Source organism: Dermacentor albipictus, unplaced genomic scaffold, assembly GCF_038994185.2.
Source record: "Dermacentor albipictus isolate Rhodes 1998 colony unplaced genomic scaffold, USDA_Dalb.pri_finalv2 scaffold_18, whole genome shotgun sequence".
Taxonomy (NCBI): Eukaryota; Metazoa; Arthropoda; class Arachnida; order Ixodida; family Ixodidae; genus Dermacentor; species Dermacentor albipictus.
In genome coordinates, this window is record NW_027225572.1 from 7,154,474 (window position 1) to 7,178,650 (window position 24,177).

Consider the following 24,177-nt stretch of genomic DNA (forward strand, 5'->3'; position numbering starts at 1 on the left):
CTCTGGTGAGCATTGTCTGGTGGGCAGAAATTTCCCAAGCTCGACCTCAGAGATGCTTACCAGCAGCTGGTGCTCCAGGATGCTTCCCTTAAGTATATCATTATATCGACAGCTTTGGGTCTCTTTCACTACACGCGCTTGCCGTTTGGTGTGGCCCCAGACCCAGCCATATTTCAGAGGGAGATAGACAAACTTTTGAGGGACACGAGGCACGTGGTGGTGTACTTGGATGACATCCTGGTTACTGGCAGTGACGACGAGGACCACCTGCAAAACCTGCACATCATCCTGGCAAGATTGCAGGACGCCGGCCTCAAGCTCAAGCTGGAAAAGTGCATTTTCCTGGCCCCACTGTTGAGTACTTGGGACATGTCATTCCCCAGGCTGGCCTAGCCCCGGCTCCCTACAAAGTTGATGCTGCGCTCAAGGCGGCTAAGCCACAGAAAAAGAATGAGCTTCAGAGCAACCTCGGCCTTTTCAACGTCCAGAGGAGTTTCCTGCCGAACCTGTCGGAGCATCTACAGCCGCTCCATCTTCTGCTTACAGATGGTCAGGAATGGGTCTGGAAAAAGGAGCAGGGCCGGGCCTTCCAGCGCAGCAAGGAGAGAATTGCAAAGGATCTAGAGCTAGTAGACTGCGATTCTGCCAAGCCTATCATCCTTACCGTAGATGCGTCACCGCGCGGCGTGGGAGCCGTCCTGGCGCACCGGCACAAAGATGCCCAGGAACACCTTGTTTCGTTTGTTTCTCGTCGGCTTCATGCTTCAGAGCAACGCTACAGCCAGCTGGACAAGAAAGGCCTGGCCCTCGTGTTCGTTGTTGAAGGCTTCACCAGTATCCGTGGGGCCGGGAGTTCGAGGCGGACACGAACCACTAGCCGCTGTAGGGGCTGCTGGGGGCAGTTCCCGTACAGATCTCACCTCGAGTGGTACCTGGCGTTGCCACACCCGGCCCGTCAACACCGGTGCCCAGGCGGTGTACTCGACCGCGGAGGCAACCAGACCGTTACTCGCCTGTGTAGCAGGCACTGTCGACCCGGCTAAGGCTGAGGCAGAGCCTTGTACTTTGAACTTGGGCTTTTCTTGTCGACAAACTGGGGGTAGGGAGGTGTAACAAGCATGTGACGCCCCCTCGGGCATAATCTTCATTGGCCCGCCAGGCTCGGTGGCCTGCCAGGCTTGGTAGGCAACATTGATCACCAAACCCAATAAACACCGACGAGCACAGCTGCTCGGGGGTCAGTAATCGTTCATCACCACCACCCTGCGGGGCGTCTGCCTAACGGAGGGTGCCTCGAGCCCTCCCTCGTTCATGAACCCGGGCGGATCATGGCACTAATTGTCGCACTTCTTGAGGCAAGGGCTGTGACGCTGTCGAAACGCGAAAGTCCTCAACGTAGTCTGACCAATGTGATAGACGTATTAGTTTACGGTGCGCGCACATATGCCCTCGTGGACACCGGAGCCGCTGTATCAGTTATGGATGCAAAGCTTTGCCGATTCCTTCAAAAGGTCACTACGCGCCTGCAGCATTCTCCCTCCACACAGCTGGCGCACAGCGTATTCACCCGATAGCCGCGTGCACCGCTCGTATTCTCAACAAGGACGTTGTATACGACGTCAAATTTGTTGTGATTTTATCGCGCTCCCAAGAAGTTATCCTGTGGTGGCAATTTCTCGCCCACCAGAATGCCGTCATTCATGGTGCATGGGCCGAACGGAAACTGTGGCCAATCTCAGATATGACGCTTGCCGATAATGCTTCGTTTCTGAACAAGCTACTCGTTAGGCATGGCACCACCGTGCCTCCCAACTCGTCAGTGGCTGTCTCTATGCATTGAAGCAGCCTTTCTGACGCCGTCGCACTACTTTCTCCACCTGACCTCTTTTATACTCGAAAACGCATGCTGCTACCTTTTGCGACAGTGAACGCCAAAAAGGGCTTCTCAAAACCACCCTGGTTGCTCAGTGACTTTGGTGTTGGGCTGCTGAGCACCAGGTCGCGGGATCGAATCCCGGCCACGGCGGCTGCGTTTCGATGGGGGCGAAAAGCGAAAACACCCGTGTACTTATATTGAAGTGCACTTTAAAGAACCCCAGGTGATTCCGGAAACCTCCACTACGGCTTGCATCATAATCAGAAAGTGGCTTTGGCACGTAAAATCTCATAATTTATTTAAACAGGGCTCCACAGCTAGTTTAGTCTGTACACACTTATCATACCCTGTGATGCTGCTTCAAGGAGACTGTCTTGGCTATGTGGAAGCGATTGACGCCGTACAAAATTACGGATGTTCCCGAAGAGACGTCCTGCACTAGTTATAGGACACTTGGTTCTCTCGTTAAATCCATCCCTTTGCCCAAAGGTGTGTTCGATTCACCTATTACTGATGGCCGCACCCCAGCTCAGCGTTCTCAGCTTATGCCCATCTTAGGAGAATTTCATTCTTCTTATGATGTTGGGCAACGTTCCTTGGGCCGGACTTCTGCTGTCACGCACCATATTGACATTGTCTCTCAATCGACATTGCGGCAATGCCCATATTGCGTATCTGCCGTAGAACGTCGTTTGAATATTGAGCAACTGGACGAAATGGTTGGCCGCGACGTAACTCGACCCTCAAACAGTCCATCGGTATCTCCTGTTGTCCTTGTTACGCAAAAAGACGGATCTGTACGGTTCTCGGTAGACTATCGGCCCCTAAACAAGATCACTCGCAAAGATGTATACCCGCTACCGTGAATCGATGACGCTATCGATAGCCTACAAGGATGTCAATTCTTTTCATCCCTTTATTTACCCTCCGGCTACTGGCAAGTGCCCATGGCTGACGTCGGTAGGCCGAAGACAGCGTTTCTCACACCGGACGGCTTACACAAACCTAATGTCACGCCTTTTGGACTTTGTAATGCGCCAGCAACCTTTGAACGCATGATGGACACATTTCTGCGCTGTTTGAAGTGGCATACGCCTTACGTTACCTAGGCGACATTGTTGTTTTTGCCCCTGACTTCATCACGTATATTCAACACCTGCGGCATGTTTTGACGTGCCTAACAAACCCTGGCCTACAACTGAATCTAAAGAAGTGCCGATCTGTAGCGCGGTAGCTCACCATATTAGGTTACGTCGTCTCGAAGGATTGAATACTCGCCGACCTAGGCAAAACTTCGTGCCGTCGCCGAATTGCCTAAACCGACGTCTGTCAAAGAACAGCGATGTTTCGTAGGCTTGTGTTCCTACTTTAGGGCTTCATTCGTAACTTCGCCGCCGTCATATCGCCCCTTAAGAAGCTCCTTGGAAGCAATGAACCCCTCCATTCGTGGTCGTCAAAGTGCGACCAAGGGTTCGTAAAGCTCCGTCGTTTGCTGACGTTTCCTCCCATTTTGCGCCCCTAGGGCCCAACGGCACCTATTGTGGTACATGCAGATGCCAGTGGCGTTGGCCTCAACGCTGCCCTCATGCGTTACACCGTCAAGCTCACCACTTCGCCATTCGTTACGACCTGCTTCACCGACGCAATTACACCTCTGACGGCCGCTTGTGGTTTTTAGCAGTATCTCGAAGCCTGCGCTCTCAAATATGCGCATTGTTCCACTCTAATCTACAGAGTGCACACACGGGACTTTTCAAAACCTACCGGCGCCTCCGACAACGCTACTATAGGCGAGGAATGTAAATGTGCGTTCAAGTGTTCGTTCGCTTATGCACCGGCTGCGAGCGCCGGAAATATACAACCCAGCTCCCGCCAGCTGGTCAGCAGCATCTATACCTTAACAGGCCGTTTGGCCGCATTGGAATCGATCTGTGTGGACCACTTCCTTTGACATCAGTTGGTAACCACTGGGCCACTGTTGCAGTTGATCACCTCACATGATACGCGAAAACGGCCGACCACTCGGAAGCTACAGCGCGCGACGTTGCCCGATTTCAGCTTCGTCGATTCATTCTGTGGCAGGGTCCACCTCAAGAACTGCTCAGAGATCGCAGACGCGTCTTCGGGTCGGAAGTAGTTGAAGCCATTTTCAGAGTGCCACGTTGTTCGTGGCACAACTACGACATCCCACCATCAAAGAAATGGCCTCACAGAGCGCTTCAACTGTATGCTCGGTGACCTGCTTTCAATGTGCATCCACTCCGACCGCAGAAACTGGGACGCCATTCTACCCTTCGTAAACTACGCGTAGAAAACCGATATGCAGACGCCATCCTACCTTTCGTTAACTACACGCATAGCACTGCTACGCAGACCAACACTGGATATTCACCCTAATTCTTACTATATGGTCGGCACCATTCGCACAACCTTGACACAATTCTGCCGTGCTCGCCGGATGCATCCCAGTGCTTGCCTATTTCTGCCACGGTCAGACATGCAGAAGAGTGCCGCGACCGCACTCGGGCCTTTACTTCCGATGATCAACAGCGTCAGAGGAGCATTCGTGGTAACGCCAGTTTCACGGTCACCTTCGATCCGGGAGCGCTCGTGTGACTCTCACTCCCTTCCACTGTTCAAAACTTCTTCCGAAGTATGAAGGTCCTTATCGTGTCCTCGAACGCTTATCTCCCGTCAACTATGTAATAGAACCTGTTGAGCCATCTTCGCGCATGCGCAGCCCTAGACGGCACATCGTCCATGTCGTCCGCCTAAGGCCTTACTACGAAACGCTCATCGTGACGAGCTGTTAGGTCGCCAGTCGGCTCCCTCTATCGCTCCCGCGGATGATTGGAACGAAGAGACATGCTAGTGGGTTTAACGCTACTGGATCAAAACACTAGTGGGCCCAGCGCTCTTGCTAGGAAACGGCTCTTGTGCTTGTAAGCTGTTACTGGCCTGACCATTGACTTTGCGCTGCTTCGAGCTCTGCCAAACAAACACATTTAGAATTCCATTAGGCACACTACACTAGCCATATTGGTAAGGTGGTCGTCCCTTACGAAGTGGCAACACACGACGCGGATTCTCAGGTGTTGGCGAGAACGTCCCAGTTGTGTCTTGAGGTGGGGTGTCCAGGCGGTGAGTGGCGGGGAGTTAATACCTCGAGGAATCCAGTACTGGCGTTGGTTACTCCATATCAATTGTGTCTTGAGACACTGAGCTGGTAGTGCGGAGTCGAAAGCTCCCAAAATCCAAGACTGGTCGTTTTTCTCAAAGACCGTCAGGGAGAGACTCATGCTGAAGATGAACGCTTCCATGATTAGAGGGCAGTTGCCGCTGAAACATTCGACAACTTGGACATATTCCAAAATTTCCCATTGCTGAGACCAAAAGACGACTGCCAATGTGTTCACGTTACCTTGCACGGATCTACAAAAGCGAAGTAGCTTTTGAAAGAAACGGCTGGCTTCTTCACTCATACTATGTCGCCAACTGCCACAGTAGGCTCTTTCATGGACCTACGACTGTTCGTACATTTCTGACTTTACTGTTGCTGCTTCTTTACCCGTTGGTACCGGCGCTCAAGTTTCGAATCTAGATAGGTGAAGAAGGCAGGCCACGGACTTCCTACGACATCAAGTCTCTTCCTTGGTATGCGTTCGTGAAGCAGTAAAGCAAGGGTGGCCCCAGTACTAACATGCGGTGTGCAGCGGTAATTCTCCAGATACTGGATTACTGCTTGACGAAGTAGGACGCTGCTCTAAAGCTGCGACTTGAACATACGACTTGGAAATTCGGTTGAAACGTTCAATTTACCCATTCGGTTGCGGATAATATGAAGAAGAATGATGAATGTGGCTGCAAAAGTGAGAGCGCTCAAACTCTCTAGAAGAGAACAGTGGGCCTTTGTCACAAACGAGCTCATCCAGGTAACCTTCGCGGGAAAGTCCAGAGAGCTAATACTTGGTGACTGTGGCTGTGGAGATTGAACTGCTTAAGTGCACGTTGGACCACTTCGAAGAACAGTCCACCAATGTAGTCGCATATCAACAGGTCTTGCGCAGCTCGATTCACGGGACCCACGATGTCGAGTGCTATCTTTTCCATGTGCTCTCTAGGAATGGTACCGGCTGCAGTGGAACAGCACCTTGGCCATTTTGTCTGCTGCCTGACAGATGGTGCAGCTCAGAATCGCGAGCTCACCTCGCCAATCCATGCCTGACCCATAAAACCGTTCTCGTAGACGTGCCTTTGCCTGACAATCCCGCGATGAGCCTTGTGTGCTGAGGCAACCACGTGTGGCGTCAGTGGTTCTGGAACAATAACACGCTCCCGCGAAGCAACAAATTCTCAACAAGTGGCAATTGTTGACGCATCCTATTATATATCTTATGTTCAACCAGAAGTGATTTGGGGCGGAGGCCTCCACAAGTGAACGTGGGAAATGGATTGTTGCAACATATTGTCTTCACCCAAACAGTGCTGGTGTTGGTCTTTCGTGACATACGATGGCGTTTGAATGAAGACTACAACTTTGTCTGTCGAAACAGAATCCTGTGGTAATGAAACTGGAAGGCGAGACAGAGCGTCTGTGACTTGGTTTTCCAATACATTGATGTATTGTACCATGTAGTTATACCGGAAAAGTTGCTCTGTCCACCGTGCCATACAAGGTGGCCGTCTACCAGTGTCTTGACTTGAAAGGAGAGACATCAGAGCCTGGTGCCCTGCGCACAGTGTGAAATGGCACCCCGAAAGATACATATGCCAATGTTAAGTCGCTCAGACATACGCGAGTGCTTCGCGTTCTCCTATGGCGTACATTCTCTCGACAGGAGACCGAGTCCTTGAAGGAAATGCTGCTGTGCTTAATTCATTTCCGTGGATTCCACAGTCCGATGCGAATGTGGCGACAAGGAATGAAAATGATTCGTGAAACAACCCAAATGCTGTACCGGGCTCGAGTACAAACTCGACCTTTCGGGATCTGGCATCACCATTCTCAGCCTAAAAGAAAGGACACATTTTTGCGTAGAGCTCGCCTAGGCTCGAAGGCATCGCCTAAGTTAGGAACGAACTTGATATAATATTTCACTAGCCCAAGAAAGGACCAAAGATCGGAAGCATCTGCAGGAGCAGGGATGCTTTTGACGGATTCTACCTTCTCCAGTTGAGGAATGCTGCCATCGGGCATGCCTTTGGGGCCCAGGAATGAAAGCTCATTTGTGAAAATACGTAGTTGCCATTGAGCTTGATCCCTGCTTGTTTTATACGCCTTAGAACAGTCCCAGTGGTCTTCTTCACTTTTTCCAGAAATGATGATGTCATCGGTGTAAAACAAGACACCAGAGAATGCTTGAAGAATTTGCGAAATCTTTCGCTTGAAGGCAGAGTGAGCGGAAGCCATTCCGAAGCATACGCAATTAAACCGACGAAGTCTTTCGTGTGCTACCAAGAATTTCAAATCGTGACTCCCTCGATCGAGCAACATCTAACTTGGAGAAGTGTGTTTCTCCCTCAAGACTGCAGAAGTTCTTCAGTGTAGAAAAGCGGAAAATTGGCCGGAAGAACAGCCTTGTTCGCTTCTCGAACGTGGACACACATACCAATAGCCACATCCTTTTTTTACAACGACGACAGAGGAGACCCATGCTCACGTTTTGACACGCTTGATCGCATCCCTCTCGTCCAGGCGAAGATATTCTGAGACCAAGCGTCCTAAAAACTGTGGCAGGCAGCGAAGCATAGACGCAATGGGTTGGACAGATGGGCGTGTTTTGGCATGGTGCTCAATATAGCTAGTTAGACCAACGCCTGTTCCAAACAGACAATGGCACTATTCTCTTAAGTGGCTAGAAAAAAGTACCGCATAAATTGCAGGAGGGCTCTAGGCCAAACATTGTTCTTTGCCAGTAGCTACAGGGGTAACTCTCTCTAGACAAAGGACGGATGTGCCATAAGTTTATAGATTAAGAGCTTAATCGCATATAGACTGAGAAACGAAGTGACTTGAGACATGACATAAAACAAAATGCATGGTGTTCGAGCCATGTGCTTAAACTCCGAGACAAAGCAGCCGTGCACAGCTATGGGGTGTTTTGAGTGGTCCAACAACTTAACCCGAGAAGCAGTACATTGTCCCTTACTGGCGAAATGCTGATTGAATAAGTTGTACGACATTATGGAAACTGCGAATCCCGAGTCGACCAAATGTGTTAAGTTGACGTTCCCTACTAAACTTCTACGTGAAAACCAGGCGGACTCGACGCGGTCGCAACCAGCATATTTGGAAGATCGTTGCTTGCTTCATTGCTTAGTTCCCCAACAGAAGCAACACGTCGATTTTTGTCGCGCACTGAATTGAAGTGGCCTACCAGACCACAGCAATGACAACGTTTCTCTTAGGCGGACTATAAAAAATATGCGGCAGAGCTTTGATTAGAACCGCAAGGGAAGCAGTGCAGTACATGTTGCTTTTGACAGCAACATGTTCGCTTGTAGAAGCGAATGCTTGGACGTCTTCAGCTTTCTGTTCTAGCTGAGCAGCCAAAAAAACAGTGCCTAAAAAAGAAAGACTCGGGCTCTCGAGGAGCAGACGCTCGTGCATATGATGCGAACAAAGACCTGTCCCGAATTCATCACGGAGTGCATGTTCAAGTGCAGCGAACGAAAGAGTCGCTGCAAGCTCTCGTAATGCAGCAATGTACTTTTTGATAGATTCCCCAGGCAGCTGGATGCATTTACGAAAGCGGTGACGTTCTGCGACGATATTAGTTTGGATGGTAAGGCAGCTTGTCAAAGCTGCTGCAGCATTGTCATACGACGAAGGTGCGGCCTTTGTATCTTTTGATAACCGTCCACTGCTTCCGCCCTTACTATCTTCCGAAAGATCTTTAGGGGCAGCGTTCTCACCTTCTCCTTCTTATTCGGTAGACAAAGGAAGCATAAAGAAAATGTGGTGGCCCTCCATGCGGATAAGAACTGCAGATAAGAAGGGTCTTGCGATGCTCCACCGAAAATTCAGATGCTCCCGAAGCCAGGCATGAAGTTCTCGAACAGTCTTAATGGTGGTGCAAGTCTGGAAAAGCTCATGGCGGGAAACACAATGGCGTTGTTACGCCCTTTCTTCTGTTGGTCTTCGTCGCTAATGTAGTGGCGGCGTCAGCTGCTCTAGAATAGCGGGAAGTATGAAAATCAAGGCAAGGAACAAACTCCGGATTTATTGAATAACGAACACGCACATATAGTAACCGTTTGGCGGTGAAACAGAAAGAACAATATTGTCACGTGGTGGTGACGGTGAAGAAAGAAGCAATACGGTGGAATACAAAACTAGCTTTTATTGGGCGAACCTGTGCCCACAAAAACAGGCTACACTTATAGCACAACGATAGCGGCGAACACGGTCAGCGATCGTCGGAAAACTGATCAGCGGGTCAAGCGCGTCGGCTTTTATACAGCAATCATCGAATGTTCCAGATTAAACGTTGGGACCCGCATGCCTTCTGAAATGTTCTACACCATTCGTGTCAAGCGATGAAATCAGATAACACAACGTTCGGCGACAACAGACAGCGGATAGAAGCATCGATAACTTTCCAGAAACTTCGGTTCATGCAGGCGCGTCCCGCGCTTTGCGATAGCATTTGTTAGGCGACAACACTTGTCGCCCGATAAAGACAAGTACACGTGCCAATACCCCCCTCTTAAAAAAGCATCGACCCGATGCTGCAAACAAACGAAAGTAATAAGTAAGCACTCATAGCAAAGAAAAAACAAAACAAAATAAGGAAAGTTCGTTAGCGTCCATAAAATGGTTTAAGACGCACCACGTGGAACACTTCAGGTCGTGCGCGACGTCGCTGTGAATGCGAAATGCCGTCTGGCACGACCTCATAGTCCAGAGCGCCAATACGTTGGATGACCTTGTAGGGTCCGAAATAGCGTCGGAGTAGTTTCTCACTGAGTCCTCGTCGGCGTATCGGTGTCCAAACCCAAACACGGTCGCCGGGCTGGTACTCAACAAAGCGTCGTCGGAGGTTGTAGTGTCGGCTGTCGGTCCTCTGTTGGTTCTTGATCCGTAGGCGGGCGAGCTGTCGGGCTTCTTCGGCGCGCTGGAGATAGCTAGCGACGTCAACATTCTCTTCGTCAGTGACGTGGGGCAGCATGGCGTCGAGCGTCGTCGTCGGGTTCCTGCCGTAAACCAGCTTAAACGGCGTGATCTGTGTTGTTTCTTGCACCGCCGTGTTGTAAGCGAATGTTACGTACGGCAGGACGGCATCCCAGGTCTCGTGTTCGACGTCGACGTACATCGCTAGCATGTCGGCGAGGGTCTTATTCAGCCGCTCCGTAAGACCATTCGTCTGCGGGTGGTAGGCCGTGGTCCTCCTGTGCCTTGTCTGACTGTATTTCAGAATGGCTTGGGTGAGCTCTGCTGTAAAGGCCGTTCCTCTGTCGGTGATGAGGACTTCCGGGGCACCATGTCGAAGCAGGATGTTTTCGACAAAGAATTTCGCCACTTCGGCTGCGCTACCTTTCGGCAGTGCTTTAGATTCAGCGAAGCGGGTGAGGTAGTCTGTCGCCATGACGATCCACTTATTTCCGGTTGTTGAAGTCGGAAAGGGTCCCAGCAAGTCCATCCCGATCTGCTGGAATGGTCGGCAAGGAGGCTCGATTGGCTGTAGTAATCCGGCTGGCCTTGTCGGCGGTGTCTTGCGTCGCTGACAGTCTCGGCATGTTCTGACATAACGGGTGACGTCGGCGGTCAGGCGCGGCCAATAATACTTTTCTTGTATCCTCGATAGTGTCCGAGAAAAACCGAGGTGTCCAGCGGTCGGATCGTCATGTAGGGCGTGCAATACTTCTGGACGAAGTCCTGATGGGACAACAAGAAGGTAGTTGGCGCGGACTGGTGAAAAGTTCTTCTTCACGAGGAGATTGTTTTTAAGCGTGAAGGAAGATAATCCGCGCTTAAATGCCCTGGGGACAACGTCGGTGTGTCCTTCCAAATATTCCACCAGGCCTTCTAGCTCCGGGTCTGCCCGTTGCTGTTCAGCGAAGTCTTCCGCGCTTATCATGCCAAGGAAGGCGTCGTCATCTTCGTCATCTTGCGGCGGCGGGTCAATGGGGCGCGTGATAGGCAATCGGCATCGGAGTGTTTTCGTCCGGACTTGTAGGTTACAGTGATGTCGTATTCTTGTAGTCTGAGGCTCCACCGCGCCAGTCGTCCTGAAGGATCCTTTATACTCGCTAGCCAACACAACGCGTGATGGTCACTGACGACTTTGAATGGCCTGCCATAAAGATAAGGGCGAAATTTAGCTGTAGCCCAAACGATGGCGAGGCATTCCTTTTCGGTCGTAGAATAGTTGCCTTCCGCTTTTGACAGTGACCGGCTAGCGTAAGATATCACCTGTTCAACTCCGTTTTCCTTCTGGACTAGAACGGCACCGATGCCTAGGCTACTGGCGTCAGTATGGATTTCTGTATCGGCGTACTCGTCGAAGTGCGCAAGTACCGGCGGCGACTGCATGCGTCGTTTGAGTTCTTCAAACGCGTCGGCCTGCGGCGTTTCCCACTTGAACTCAACATCACATTTAGTTAGACGTGTCAACGGCTCGGCGATGCGTGAAAAGTCCTTGACAAAGCGCCTGTAGTAGGCACACATGCCAAGGAATCTACGCACAGCCTTCTTGTCGGTAGGCTGCGGTAACTTTGCGATGGCAGCTGTTTTCTGGGGGTCTGGACGTACTCCGGATTTACTGATGACGTGGCCTAGGAACAGAAGCTCGTCGTAAGCGAAGCGGCATTTTTCTGGCTTCAGAGTGAGCCCTGATGACTTGATGGCCTCTAGTACAGTCGTAAGCCGCCTAAGGTGGTCGTCGAAATTTTCGGCGAAGACGACGACGTCATCCAAGTAAACTAGGCAGGTCTACCACTTCAATCCTGCTAACACCGTGTCCATGACGCGCTGGAAAGTTGCAGGCGCCGAGCAGAGTCCGAATGGCATGACCTTGAACTCGTAGAGGCCGTCTGGCGTGATGAAGGCGGTCTTTTCGCGATCTCTCTCGTCGACTTCTACTTGCCAGTAGCCAGACTTGAGATCCATCGACGAGAAGTACTTAGCGTTGCAGAGCCGATCCAATGCGTCGTCTATCCGTGGAAGGGGGTATACGTCCTTCTTCGTGATCTTGTTCAGACGACGATAATCGACGCAGAAACGTAGGGTTCCGTCCTTTTTCTTCACCAGGACAACAGGGGATGCCCACGGGGTTTTCGACGGCTGGATGATGTCGTCGCGCAGCATTTCGTCGACTTGTTCTCTTATAGCTTCGCGTTCTCGCGGCGAAACTCGGTAAGGGCTTTGGCGGAGTGGTCGAGCGTACTCCACGGTGATTATGCGATGCTTGGCGACTGGTGTTTGTCGAATCCTCGATGTCGTCGAAAAGCAGCCTTTGTATCGTCGGAGCAGACTTCTGAGCTGCTGTTGCTTAATCACTGGGAGACTTGGATTAATGTCGTAGTTTGGTTCGGGAACCATGGTCGTCGGGGTAGATGCGGCGGAATCCGAGAGGACAAACGCATTACTGGTTTCCACAATTTCCTCGATGTACTCGATCGTCGTGCCCTTGTTGATGTGCTTGAACTCCTCGCTGAAGTTTGTCAGCAACACTTCAGTTTTCCCTCCATGCAGTCGAGCGATCCCTCTTGCGACGCAAATTTCACGGTCTAGCAGGAGACGTTGGTCGCCTTCGATGACACCTTCTACGTCAGCGGGTATTTCGGTGCCGACCGAAATAACAATGCTGGAGCGGGGCGGGATGCTCACTTGGTCTTCGAGCACACTCAAGGCGTGGTGACTACGAGGGCTCTCCGGTGGTATCTCTTTATCTTCCGACAGTGTTATTGACTTCGACTTCAGGTCGATGACTGCGCCGTGTTGGTTCAGGAAGTCCATACCGAGAATGACGTCTCGTGAACACTGTTGGAGGATAACGAAGGTGGCAGGGTAAGTCCGGTCATGAACGGTTATTCTTGCCGTGCAGATTCCAGTCGGCGTAATGAGGTGTCCTCCAGCGGTCCGAATTTGGGGGCCTTCCCATGCAGTTTTAACTATCTTCAAATGGGCGGCGATACGTCCACTCATTACGGAGTAATCAGCCCCTGTGTCCACTAAGGCGGTAACTGCGTGGCCGTCGAGAAGCACGTCGAGGTCGGTGGTTCTTTGTCTGGCGTTGCAGTTACGTCTTGGCGTCGGATCACGGCTGCGTTGTGTTGAACTGAAGCTGGAACGTCGCTTGGTCAAGTCGTCTTTCGTCGGTGTAGTCTTGGCTTCCCGACTTCGTCGGGACGGCGGCGTGTCGTCATTAGGTCGTCGAGATGGCTTCTTCGTCGTCTTCGTCGGCGGCGGAGGATCTTCGTCAGTTCGACGACCAGCAACCGCACCTCCATCGGTTGCTGCTTTTAGTTTTCCGGATATGGGCTCGCAGAGCGGCCCCGGGCTGGGCCGGTGTATGGTCGGTGCTGTGGCGACAGGTAGCGGCCTGGTGACGGCGAACGGGATGGTCGTCGAGGGCTCCACTGAGTAGCGGCGAGGTAATCGGCGATGTCACGAGGGCGTTCACCTTCCCTCGGGCGCTGTGCGTTCACGGCGAAGCCTCGCAATCCCAGGTCGCGGTATGGGCATCGGCGGTACACGTGACCCGCTTCCCCGCAGTGGTAGCAGAGCGGGCGGTGGTCAGGAGCGCGCCAAACGTCGGTCTTCCTCGGGTAGGTGCGCTGGGCGACGGGTGGGCGTGTTGGTGGCGGCGGCGGCGGACGACGGAATTGCGTCGTTGCAAGGCCCTGGCGTGGTCGCGGAGGGGGACCTTGACGGCGTGCGACGGCGGCGTAGGTCATCGCTTCGGGCTGTGGTTGCGGTAATTGGGGTTGCACCTCCAGGACTCCAAGCGACCTCTGAACCTCATCTTTGACGATGTCGGCGATCGAGGCCACTTGAGGCTGCGACGATGGCAAGACCTTCCGCAGTTCTTCGCGCACGATGGCCCTGATGGTCTCCTGAAGGTCGCCGGAATCCAGTCCTTGGATGGCGTACTGCGGCGTGAGCCCCTGGCGGTTATATTGCCGGGTGCGCATCTGCAGAGTTTTCTCGATTGTCGATGCCTCTGCAGAAAACTCTGCTACGGTCATCGGCGGGTGACGAATAAGTCCTGCGAAAAGTTCTTGCTTGACGCCCCGCATCAGGAAGCGCACTTTTTTCTCCTCTGACATTTCCGGGTCGGCGTGCCGGAAAAGACGGGCCATCTCCTCCGTGAAGATCGCGATCGTCTCGTTTGGCAGCTGCACTCTGGTTTCTAGTAGTGCTTGGGCTCGCTCTTTTCGTACGACGCTTGTAAACGTTTGTAAGAAGCCGCTTCGGAACAGGTCCCATGTCGTTAAAGTGGCTTCTCGATTTTCGAACCAGGTCCTGGCGGCGTCTTCCAGTGCGAAATAGACATGCCGCAGCTTGTCGTCGCTGTCCCAACTGTTAAACGTAGCGACCCTCTCATACGTCTCGAGCCAGGTTTCCGGGTCCTCCAATGTTGATCCGCGGAACGTCGGAGGGTCCCTGGGCTGCTGCAGCACGATGGGAGACGCTGGGGCTACCATTGGGGTTGCCTTGTCCACAATCTTTTTGGTCTTCTCAGGTAGAAGTCCGCGCTCCGGGGGCAGCTGTTGAAGACGGCGGCTTGCTCGATGCTCCGGGACTACGTTGGTGTTCTCTTTGCGGTCCGGGCTTGGATCACGGCTTGTCGGGGGCGTCCGGTACATGAACGAAAAGCACCTCCACCAGATGTCACGTGGTAGTGACGGTGAAGAAAGAAGCAATACGGTGGAATACAAAACTAGCTTTTATTGGGCGAACCTGTGCCCACAAAAACAGGCTACACTTATAGCACAACGATAGCGGCGAACACGGTCAGCGATCGTCGGAAAACTGATCAGCGGGTCAAGCGCGTCGGCTTTTATACAGCAATCATCGAATGTTCCAGATTAAACGTTGGGACCCGCATGCCTTCTAAAATGTTCTACACCATTCGTGTCAAGCGATGAAATCAGATAACACAACGTTCGGCGACAACAGACAGCGGATAGAAGCATCGATAACTTTCCAGAAACTTCGGTCCATGCAGGCGCGTCCCGCGCTGTGCGATAGCATTTGTTAGGCGACAACACTTGTCGCCCGATAAAGACAAGTACACGTGCCAATATATATATATATATATATATATATATATATATATATATATATATATATATATATATGTATATATGTATGTATGTATGTATATAACACACTGGAAATGTATTACCTGTCGTAATGGGAGTGTTTATTTTTGGCGTCAGTTCATCAATATAAATTTTATGGAGATATCAAAATTTTGTAAAACTAAAGTGTGAAGTTTACAACTCGACCACCAAAAACTATATCACATTTCTGTAATGTTCACCTAACAAAATATATAAAGAGAAATAAAATATTGTACATAAGGCACCTCTCCGAAATATACGATTACTTTCTTGGATTTGTCAAAACCCCTGACGGTATTGCAACAACGAGACTCCAACTGTACATTCATATATCAAATGAGCCTGCTATAGATGGCCCAACGGATGCGGTGCCTGTGCCATGTAGCTCTGTCAGATGAGCATTGCTTGCTGATAATGATTTTTATACTGTGACACCTAGCTACAACGAGGCACCGGCGAGAAAGAAGTGAAGAAATACAAGTCAATATAGCCACGGAGCGGTGATGTCGAATAATACAGCGGCAAATCTGTGAATGATGAATCTAAATTTTGGGGGCGAAGTTGTGCCCACAAAAGCAAATTACACTCAAAGCACAGCGATGACGGCGAACACGGCCGGTGCTTTAGCAACTGCAGTTGAGTGCGATTGGCTGAACCGCCACCGGTGACATTCTGATGTCACGCCAAGATGATTGTTGCATTTGCGAGCCACCCAGGGTGTTTAAGTTAGGTTAGGATTAGGTTAGGTTATAATAAGGTAAGGTTAGATTACCGTAAAAGGCGTTAGGGTTGCGCGCGTACCCTTACAGCGGTTGCAACGGCATCGAACACCGCCCGCGGCTTTTCAGCCAATCGCATTCAACCACGGTTGAAGGCGCTGTGCCTTCTGTATTTTCAATATACGCGCCCGGTTCAACTCAGCACGTGGCAGGCGCCGTAGGTGAGAAGAGAGAAATTAGTTCGACTGGGGAATGCGAGTTCGAACGTTGCCTGGATTTGCGATGGTGAATTTCAGGCCGCTTTCAGGCACCACACCGTAAGGGTTGGTAATAAAGAGACTTCATATAGAGTGCCTAAATGCGTATCTTGAGGAAAAAGGTAGCATTGTTCTCCACTGTAATCTGCGTGTGTAAAGCAGAATGGTCGCTACCGTTGAGATGCGAACTGCGAAGTTAGTAGTGATACGTTGCATGTGCATCCCACATTTGAGGTACATGAAGAAGCTTTATTGCAGTTTTCAGCAACGTTTCGTGTTCTGCATTGTTTTTACAATGTGACCAGACAAGAATAGTACATTTAGAACTATCTGCATGCAAAATAACCAGAATTTTGTTTTGCCTATAAATGCAACACGGTATGAGGCACATAAGCAGAAAACTATTTTTACTGGTTTTTTTAAACGTTTTGCCGAAATGAAACAAAACATTTCGAAAAAAAATCTCAGTATTTGTTTTCAATGTTCTTTCCTGAAGATCAATAGTGCCAGTTGCCCCTTAAGAGAGTTAACATAGTAAGGTGAAAAGAATGGTATAACTCACCTCACGATAACTGTCTGTCGACGATAACGCTATTAGCATGTAAAATATGTAGGACACATAATATTGTTGAAATAATGGCTATTTACAATCAGTAGTGGTCATACCCAGAATTTCATTGCTTCGCCTGCATTCGAAATGCACTGTCTTCGCTATTGCCCCCCTTTGCTATGACCCCCGCTTCACAAGCTCGCCTATGAGCAGACGGCAAGACGAGGTCTGTATGACGACGAGGCAGTGACGACAATGAAATGACGAAGAAGGAATGCTGTCAAAGGAATTTCAAAGACGTTATCACAACTATAGCATGACAATCAGATGGTGATTCTGAAATGATAACGACAGTATAACGATGACAGTGTGGGGACCCCGCCTTGAGGACCACGAGCTGTCGATGAATGTTTGACAACGATGGCTTCACAACCACAGTAGGGCGACAACCAGATGGGCAAGCGGGAATGATAACTATGGTAATGACTTGGACCGCACAAGGAAGACGTTGTGACAATGGATGCGGGACAGCGGCTGTCTTACGACGAGTGCGTGACAACGACGGCATAATCACCATTGAATGACGGCAGCAGAATTGAGAATGCATGACGAAAGAATGTCAGATGTAGCGAGGAAGGCACTATGACAACGATAGTATGACGGAATGCGATGATGTTTGTAAGATGAGAGCTTGACTGCAATGGCCTGACAACAACTTTATGACGACAATTGTGTCACTACGATGGTGTAACGACGATGGCAACATGACGACGTTATGACAATAGAACGACCACGACGGCATCAAAAATGAAGGTGTGACAACAAATGAATGAAGACGACTGTATGACGATGATTGCATCACAAAGGCTGCATGACCACGATAGAGTAACAGCGTCTTGGAGTGAGTTAAATAGCAAAGCTGGACCTGACGTCGACGGAGGGCACACGACGGCCTGACAATGATGCCATGAGAACGACTACATGACGACTGCGTGAAGTCAGCATGGCGACAGCCATGTGGCAAAACTGGAATAGAGACGTTCAGACGAACACTACGGCATTACAACCACAAGCATAGTATCCCAAATTATTAGACAACTTGGGTCACTGGGTCGGCGTAGAGCGCGTGACGACGATGGCACGTCAAAACTGGAGTGGCAATGACGGAATGATCACGATGGCTTCACGCCGATGGTATGACAGCGAATGCATGACGTCTCTTGAGGACGATGGAGCGATAACGAGGGTATGAAAGAGTCGGAGGATAAAGCTGGAGTGACGATATTACAGCAATGCCAAAGGTAACACGACGATTAAATATGTTGCGGTCCAAGCTATTAGTCAATTTAGGCCACTGGCTCGACGTAGAAGGCGCGACGATGACGGTAATACAAGAGTCGACTGACGAAGCTAGATTGATGATACGGTTTGATACAATAATTACTAGATGGGACTGAGGCGCTAGTTGTCTAAGGGAGCTGCAAGAAGCGTCATAAGCAGCATGGGAACGCTTCGTTTTGGCTTCAAACGGCTTTGTCACATTGCAAACGCATCATAATAAGGTATGGCGCTATAAATAACAAAACAAATATTAACAAGATCGTCTGACAGCAAGACTGGAACATAGGACGTCTATCTAGCACATAATCCTTTTATTGAAACCATTCCTCCTCGAAATTTTTAAATCTCTATCACACTACCGATGCATGCACCGAATAGCGGCATAATACACCCTTCCTTGAGGGCATGCCAGGGCATTGAGGTACTTGGCGCGCTTTAATCCGGAGTTGCACTTGAACAAACCAACCGATCACAAATACTACGAGTGTCACATAAAGCTATAAATCAGTACTGCAAATTTAAAGAGATAACATATATATATATATATATATATATATATATATATATATATATATATATATATATATATATATATATGTTATCTCTTTAAATTTGCAGTGCTGATTTAGAGGAGAGGACTGCGAACGTGACGATCAAAGAATGGCTCCCGGCGAGGAGGTCACGCAGCTTCTCCTCTTAAACAAATTGTGCGGGCTCAACAGAAAGCAGGCATACCGAACTGCAGATGACATCTACGTAAAGCGAAGTTGTCTTGGTATGATCGGCTTATGAATCATGTGCGTGTATATGAAGTGCGGTTCTTGAGGTGTAATTATTAGTGTGAAAGAGCATCATCTTACACGAAGATATTATTTGATATGCAGTGAATTATAGATAGGTCGGTGATTATATGCACATTCACTATGTATATATATATATATATATATATATACATATATGTATATATATATATATATGTATGTATATATATATATATATATATATATATATACATAGTGAATGTGCATATAATCACCGACCTATCTATAATTCACTGCATATCAAATAATATCTTCGTGTAAGATGATGCTCTTTCACACTAATAATTACACCTCAAGAACCGCACTTCATATACACGCACATGATTCATAAGCCGATCATACCAAGACAACTTCGCTTTACGTAGATGTCATCTGCAGTTCGGTATGCCTGCTTTCTGTTGAGCCCGCACAATTTGTTTAAGAGGAGAAGCTGCGTGACCTCCTCGCCGGGAGCCATTCTTTGATCGTCACGTTCGCAGTCCTCTCCATCGCTAGAAATTGTGGCATACACTCTCAAACATAATTGCTCCCGTCGGGTCACATTTTGCCAGGCAACAATAATCGTCATCTGTTTTGACCGCATTTGCTTTCTTTAATGCTGTGAGCCTGGTAATTCCGTGTCATGAACGGCATGTGCCTTATCAGCATGGCAGAGCATTCTCGATAGGAAAATAGCGAGACCAGCGTTTTCACGAAAGGAAACGCAACCAAGACAGATGACGATTATTGTTGTCCAGCAAATATACACCTCAAAGGTGTACATTTGTTTAAGAGTATTCCTTCTGCACTGACAAATACTCTTTCAAGTGAAGACTACACACATATGTACTGGAGGTTGTAGCGTTTGTACAACCGCTACTAAGACATTAGTCAATCGCACCGACGACACCCTTGCGGTGTGTGTACGTCAGGTACGGCTTACAAAGACGAGCAGTAATATTTATAAAGCGAGATATCATCTTTGAGCATGGGGCGTCTGTACCCGTAAAGAAAGAAAAAAGTAAATTTTATAATGAACGTTTGACACATTTTGTCCGCCAATCACCTTAAAAGTTCTCAACGCGTATGGCTGCACAAGAAAATTGCCTTGCGCGATAGCACCTATCGAGAGGCCCGGGTCACATCTAGAACAATGTCACGCAGAAATGTCTTTAGTGGAGTGGAGTTGCGCCTTCAGATTTTCGCCCATTGGCTAAATTCAGAAGTTCCACTATAGCAGTGGATGAATATTGAACTTTACTGAAATGTTTATGTTACCCTTGAAAACCTGATGTTTAGAAGTCTTTAGTTTGTGGAAACTACCTTCGCATCTAATGTACTTTCTTTTTAATTTCATACGTTTGCTATTTGCGACGAACGCACTCACTGTATGGTTGCGTGACAGCTCGCTCCCTTGGTGTCGGCGGTGAAAGCCCGACCGCCAACCATCAGCCACGAGAGCGGGCCAGAATAAGTCATTCGATTTAACAGTGTGCCTACGTTTTGAATAGCACGCAAAGAAATGTCCCTTGAAGGTGCGCCATACGCCCACGGCTGTAATCAGATTTTTGGGAGTATCTGTCCCCTACGCAACGTCGAGCGCGAAGTTCTCGGACAGCACTGAACCAGTTGGACTCTAAACCATTTTCCGTAACGAAGATCCTTGGACCATGGCCGTACGCGTCAAGGGCAGAGAACGCTACGAAAGCGCGCTTGAAATATCTCAAGTTGACAAATCTAGTGAGCCTCGTGTAGACTCCGTGCGAACCTTCAACTGTGCCCCAAATGGTGCTCTCTCTCTCTCTCTCTCTGTTTATCCCCAGACCGCCTTCCCCCCGTGTAGCAAACCGGAATTGCGCCTGGTTAATCTCCCTGACTTTCCGGTCTTCTATTTCTCTCTCTCTCTCTCGGGAGTAATTCCACTAGCAATACCATTTCTGAATTTGCATTTCTGCATTCAGCATTTTTCTCTATTTTTACCAATAAATAAATAAATTGAAATTGAATGCTCTTCAGCCTGTTCGGTACATTTTGTGTACTGTGGATTCAGGACTTGAGGAATTAGAGTTGTGAACCCAAGGAATTTTTAATCTGTTGCTAAACCTGCACACAGCGCAATAATGCTTTAACTGCCGTAAGGATAACTACGGCGACGTTTGCAGCTCTAGCTGTTTTCTTACATAGCAATACTGATTTACCCATTACCCTAACACATACTATCATCCCAGAATATCCTTTGATTTTCAGCGCCCACCAGGAAATATATTGTTATTGAATTGAGTGACTCATTTGCGTTTCCTAATTGTCACGGCTTGTCACCCGTTCGCCGTTGGCGCGAATTCGTCGACGGGGTTTACAAGCCCCGTCGACGCCTACTTCGCGGTGGTGGTCGTTCCGTACTGAAGCAAACAGAGCGAACGAGTCAGAGTCGGGAGAAATACACAAAAAAAATATTTATCGACACACAATGGCACAAAGATTACAAGAGAGACAAAAAAACACAAGAACACTAACACACATGCATTTAACCTAGATCAATGGTGAATAATCACTAAACCTGCCTTCGACTTCTTTCGGCCACCTGCCCGACTGGCCGGCAATAACTGTCTTGCTCGCCGGCCCCTATTTCTACGACATTTCGGTGCCGGTTGATCGGCGGTTCACCGAATCGAAAAATGCAGCCCCGTGACACTAATTAACTGGGTATATGGTTCTTGTTACTGTGCACTTTTATGTATAGATCATTGATATTTTAAACCTCGAATTGAGTTATACCTTTTATGTCAAATTGATTGCTCTTGTTAGTCTTCGTTCTTAATCTGCTCGTTCATGTTATTGTATTTCATTACTTATTAATAACAACATTGTGTATACCTAGTTCGTGTTAGATATAATCAACCTGCATAATTATTTTTATTTATATCGCTTACATATGCAAACTTTTAGTACTGTTTGCTGTATTTCTATTATTACCCTACTTTTGTAATCACAGGTGGTCCCCCTGTCAGTTTTTGAAAAGCTCTGGGAATTCCCGCTGTAAAGTTTTGCGAAGCATGGATTACTCCAGCATCACTTTTCAAATAAACGGAACTAATGACCTGATTTGACATCCAAATTTGCTGGTACAGGTCACACACGCAGACAATTCATGAAGCGGTACGCTGAGTGGTTGGCCAGGTTCTTTTTTTTCAAAGTCAATAGGTTTATTTGGCTCTTACGCCCGTTTTAACGGCTGGCGGTCGTTCTTCGCTGAGCGCCAGCCAGACTCACGCGCTCCTAGGCGCTGTCTAAGCTCGCTTCCTACTGCCTACTCCACTGTGGCGGCTCCAGAGGGCTTAGCACGGCTGAACAGGCCATAAGGGAGTGGATACAATTTTTAATTGTAGCTTTTCTTAATTTGTTTCAGCTACTGCGTGGAGTAGAAGCAAAGAGCTTCTTATCAATCTACCTCGGCATCCAGAACAACGTCTATTCAATGAGACTCAATCGAACGTCGGCGCGAATATATGAGGGGTGAATATCATTCTTTTTTTCTTTGCAGTTCTGAATAATAAAAAAACTCCAGAAAAAGAGCTAAAGATAAATATAGAGGTGTCATACGTTCTTCCAAGCCAGGCGGAACATTCAATAAGTTGACATACTTTCAAACGCCAAGCGTTCACCTGTTAAGTTTGTTGGCAAATCTCATAAGTGGCATACATAAAGATAGCAGGGCAATGTCTGCCAACATTGAAAGAGAAAGCGCTTTCAAATGGTTTACATGTTTACACATTGTAAGCGGAAACAAGTGTTCGACATATGGAATTTTTCGCACGACCGCTCGCGTGTGATGCGGCTTGCGGCGCAGCGTGGCTCGAGCGTAAATAGGCCTTCAGATCTCAGCAACTCTACGCCGCCGCAGCATTCGGGTGGGTTCTGCCGCTACTTACATGTGTCGTCAGAAAGTGGAGGCCAGTGAAGATGTCTGAAATGAGCCTGAATGCAGGATGACGAGAGATGGAAACAGCACCAATAGGCGCAACGATAACAGAGATAAAAAAACTCCACTATTTTTAGAACTTGCCCGAATATTAAAGACACTATGACAAAAGACCCGGGCTCTTAGTCCTCTAGTGTATACAACACATCGGTGCTAGTCAGCAATCTTATTACAATAAAAAGGAAAGACAGCCTAAACTCTATCAGTGCTTTACGAGTGTCGGATGAATGATAAGTCGAATGTTTAGAGCCTTAATAGCATTAGATTTGTGACATCACATTATTCATATAATTTTTTTCAAGTATCACCTTCGTGAAACTTGAAACTTGATACTGATACGAAGGAAATATTAGCGTTAAACTACATTCAAGTTGTTTGTACTATAGGGTTTCACGCCCTAAAGCTCCACTACACTTTACAAGGCATCTGTAGTAGTTACCAGTGGAGTTAAAGGGAGTAAAGAGTGTGTTTCTGTCACAGACAGCGAAATATTAGTATATTGCATTCTATTCGAATCGAAAGGCTGCTGTAGTCATTAGCATATCGAAGTCTGAGAAGCTGCGTTATTCGAAGGTGGCTGAAAGGATTCAGATGGTGTTCTGACACTGTATTCCAAAGAACTTTGTGATTTCTGAAAAAAATACGCTTGTAAAATTATTTCAGATATGCTTTGACTCGAAAGAGCCTCAGAATACTTTATTGCTCATTAGACGTATGAAAATAAATTTTTATAAACTTGGCCTTCATATTTTTGATAATATAGCAGCTTGCTCACTAATGCAAATACATACACAGTGCGCGTATTCTGTTATGCTGCACAGATACGATGCGTCATTTGTTTTTATTTCTCCAGTAAACATTTCCCCAACTGAACATGTGTCCAAGAACTTTCTTTAGTGTAGCCTTGCGAGCATACATGACCATGGGATAAAAGCAAAGCTTCATTCAGTAATGACATTAGGTCCAATCCGAATGTGAAAATGTTACATGAGGTTTATTATCAAGCCGCAAATATAATTGTTACATATTGATATCTAAGCACAGATCTCAGACCTTTAGAACAATCACTAGTAATATGCTATCCTTTGCTCCCTACCTTCACCCCTGGAATTTAAATATAGACTGCTTTCAGTATTTTTAGACTGCTAATATTACTTTGCTGTTCTGTTAGAAGGCTTGAATGTATATTACTATTTTTAATGCCTTATCAAACGATTCTGCAGCAGTCGGACCATTTTCATCGTATTGTCGTTAATGTAGAAAATTATTATTTTCTTAACTTTGCCAAAACCCTGATTTGAATATAAGGCACGGGTAGTGGGGCGATGCGGAAAAATTTTAAAGTTCTGCTGTTCTTTGACT

The 24,177-nt window shown here is 48.2% G+C and overlaps 1 protein-coding gene across 16 annotated transcripts in view; it reads left to right on the plus strand.

Annotated features, from left to right (window-relative positions):
* The window catches only part of LOC135908735 (uncharacterized), a 1,076,237-nt gene that overhangs the window by 919,563 nt on the left and 132,497 nt on the right, over positions 1 to 24,177 (plus strand). For all 16 annotated transcript variants that reach the window (XM_070529152.1, XM_070529157.1, XM_070529150.1 and 13 more), the window contains one exon: positions 22,243 to 22,349. In XM_070529152.1, coding sequence (XP_070385253.1) covers positions 22,243 to 22,349 — 107 coding nt within the window. The remainder of the gene's footprint in view (positions 1 to 22,242; positions 22,350 to 24,177) is intronic.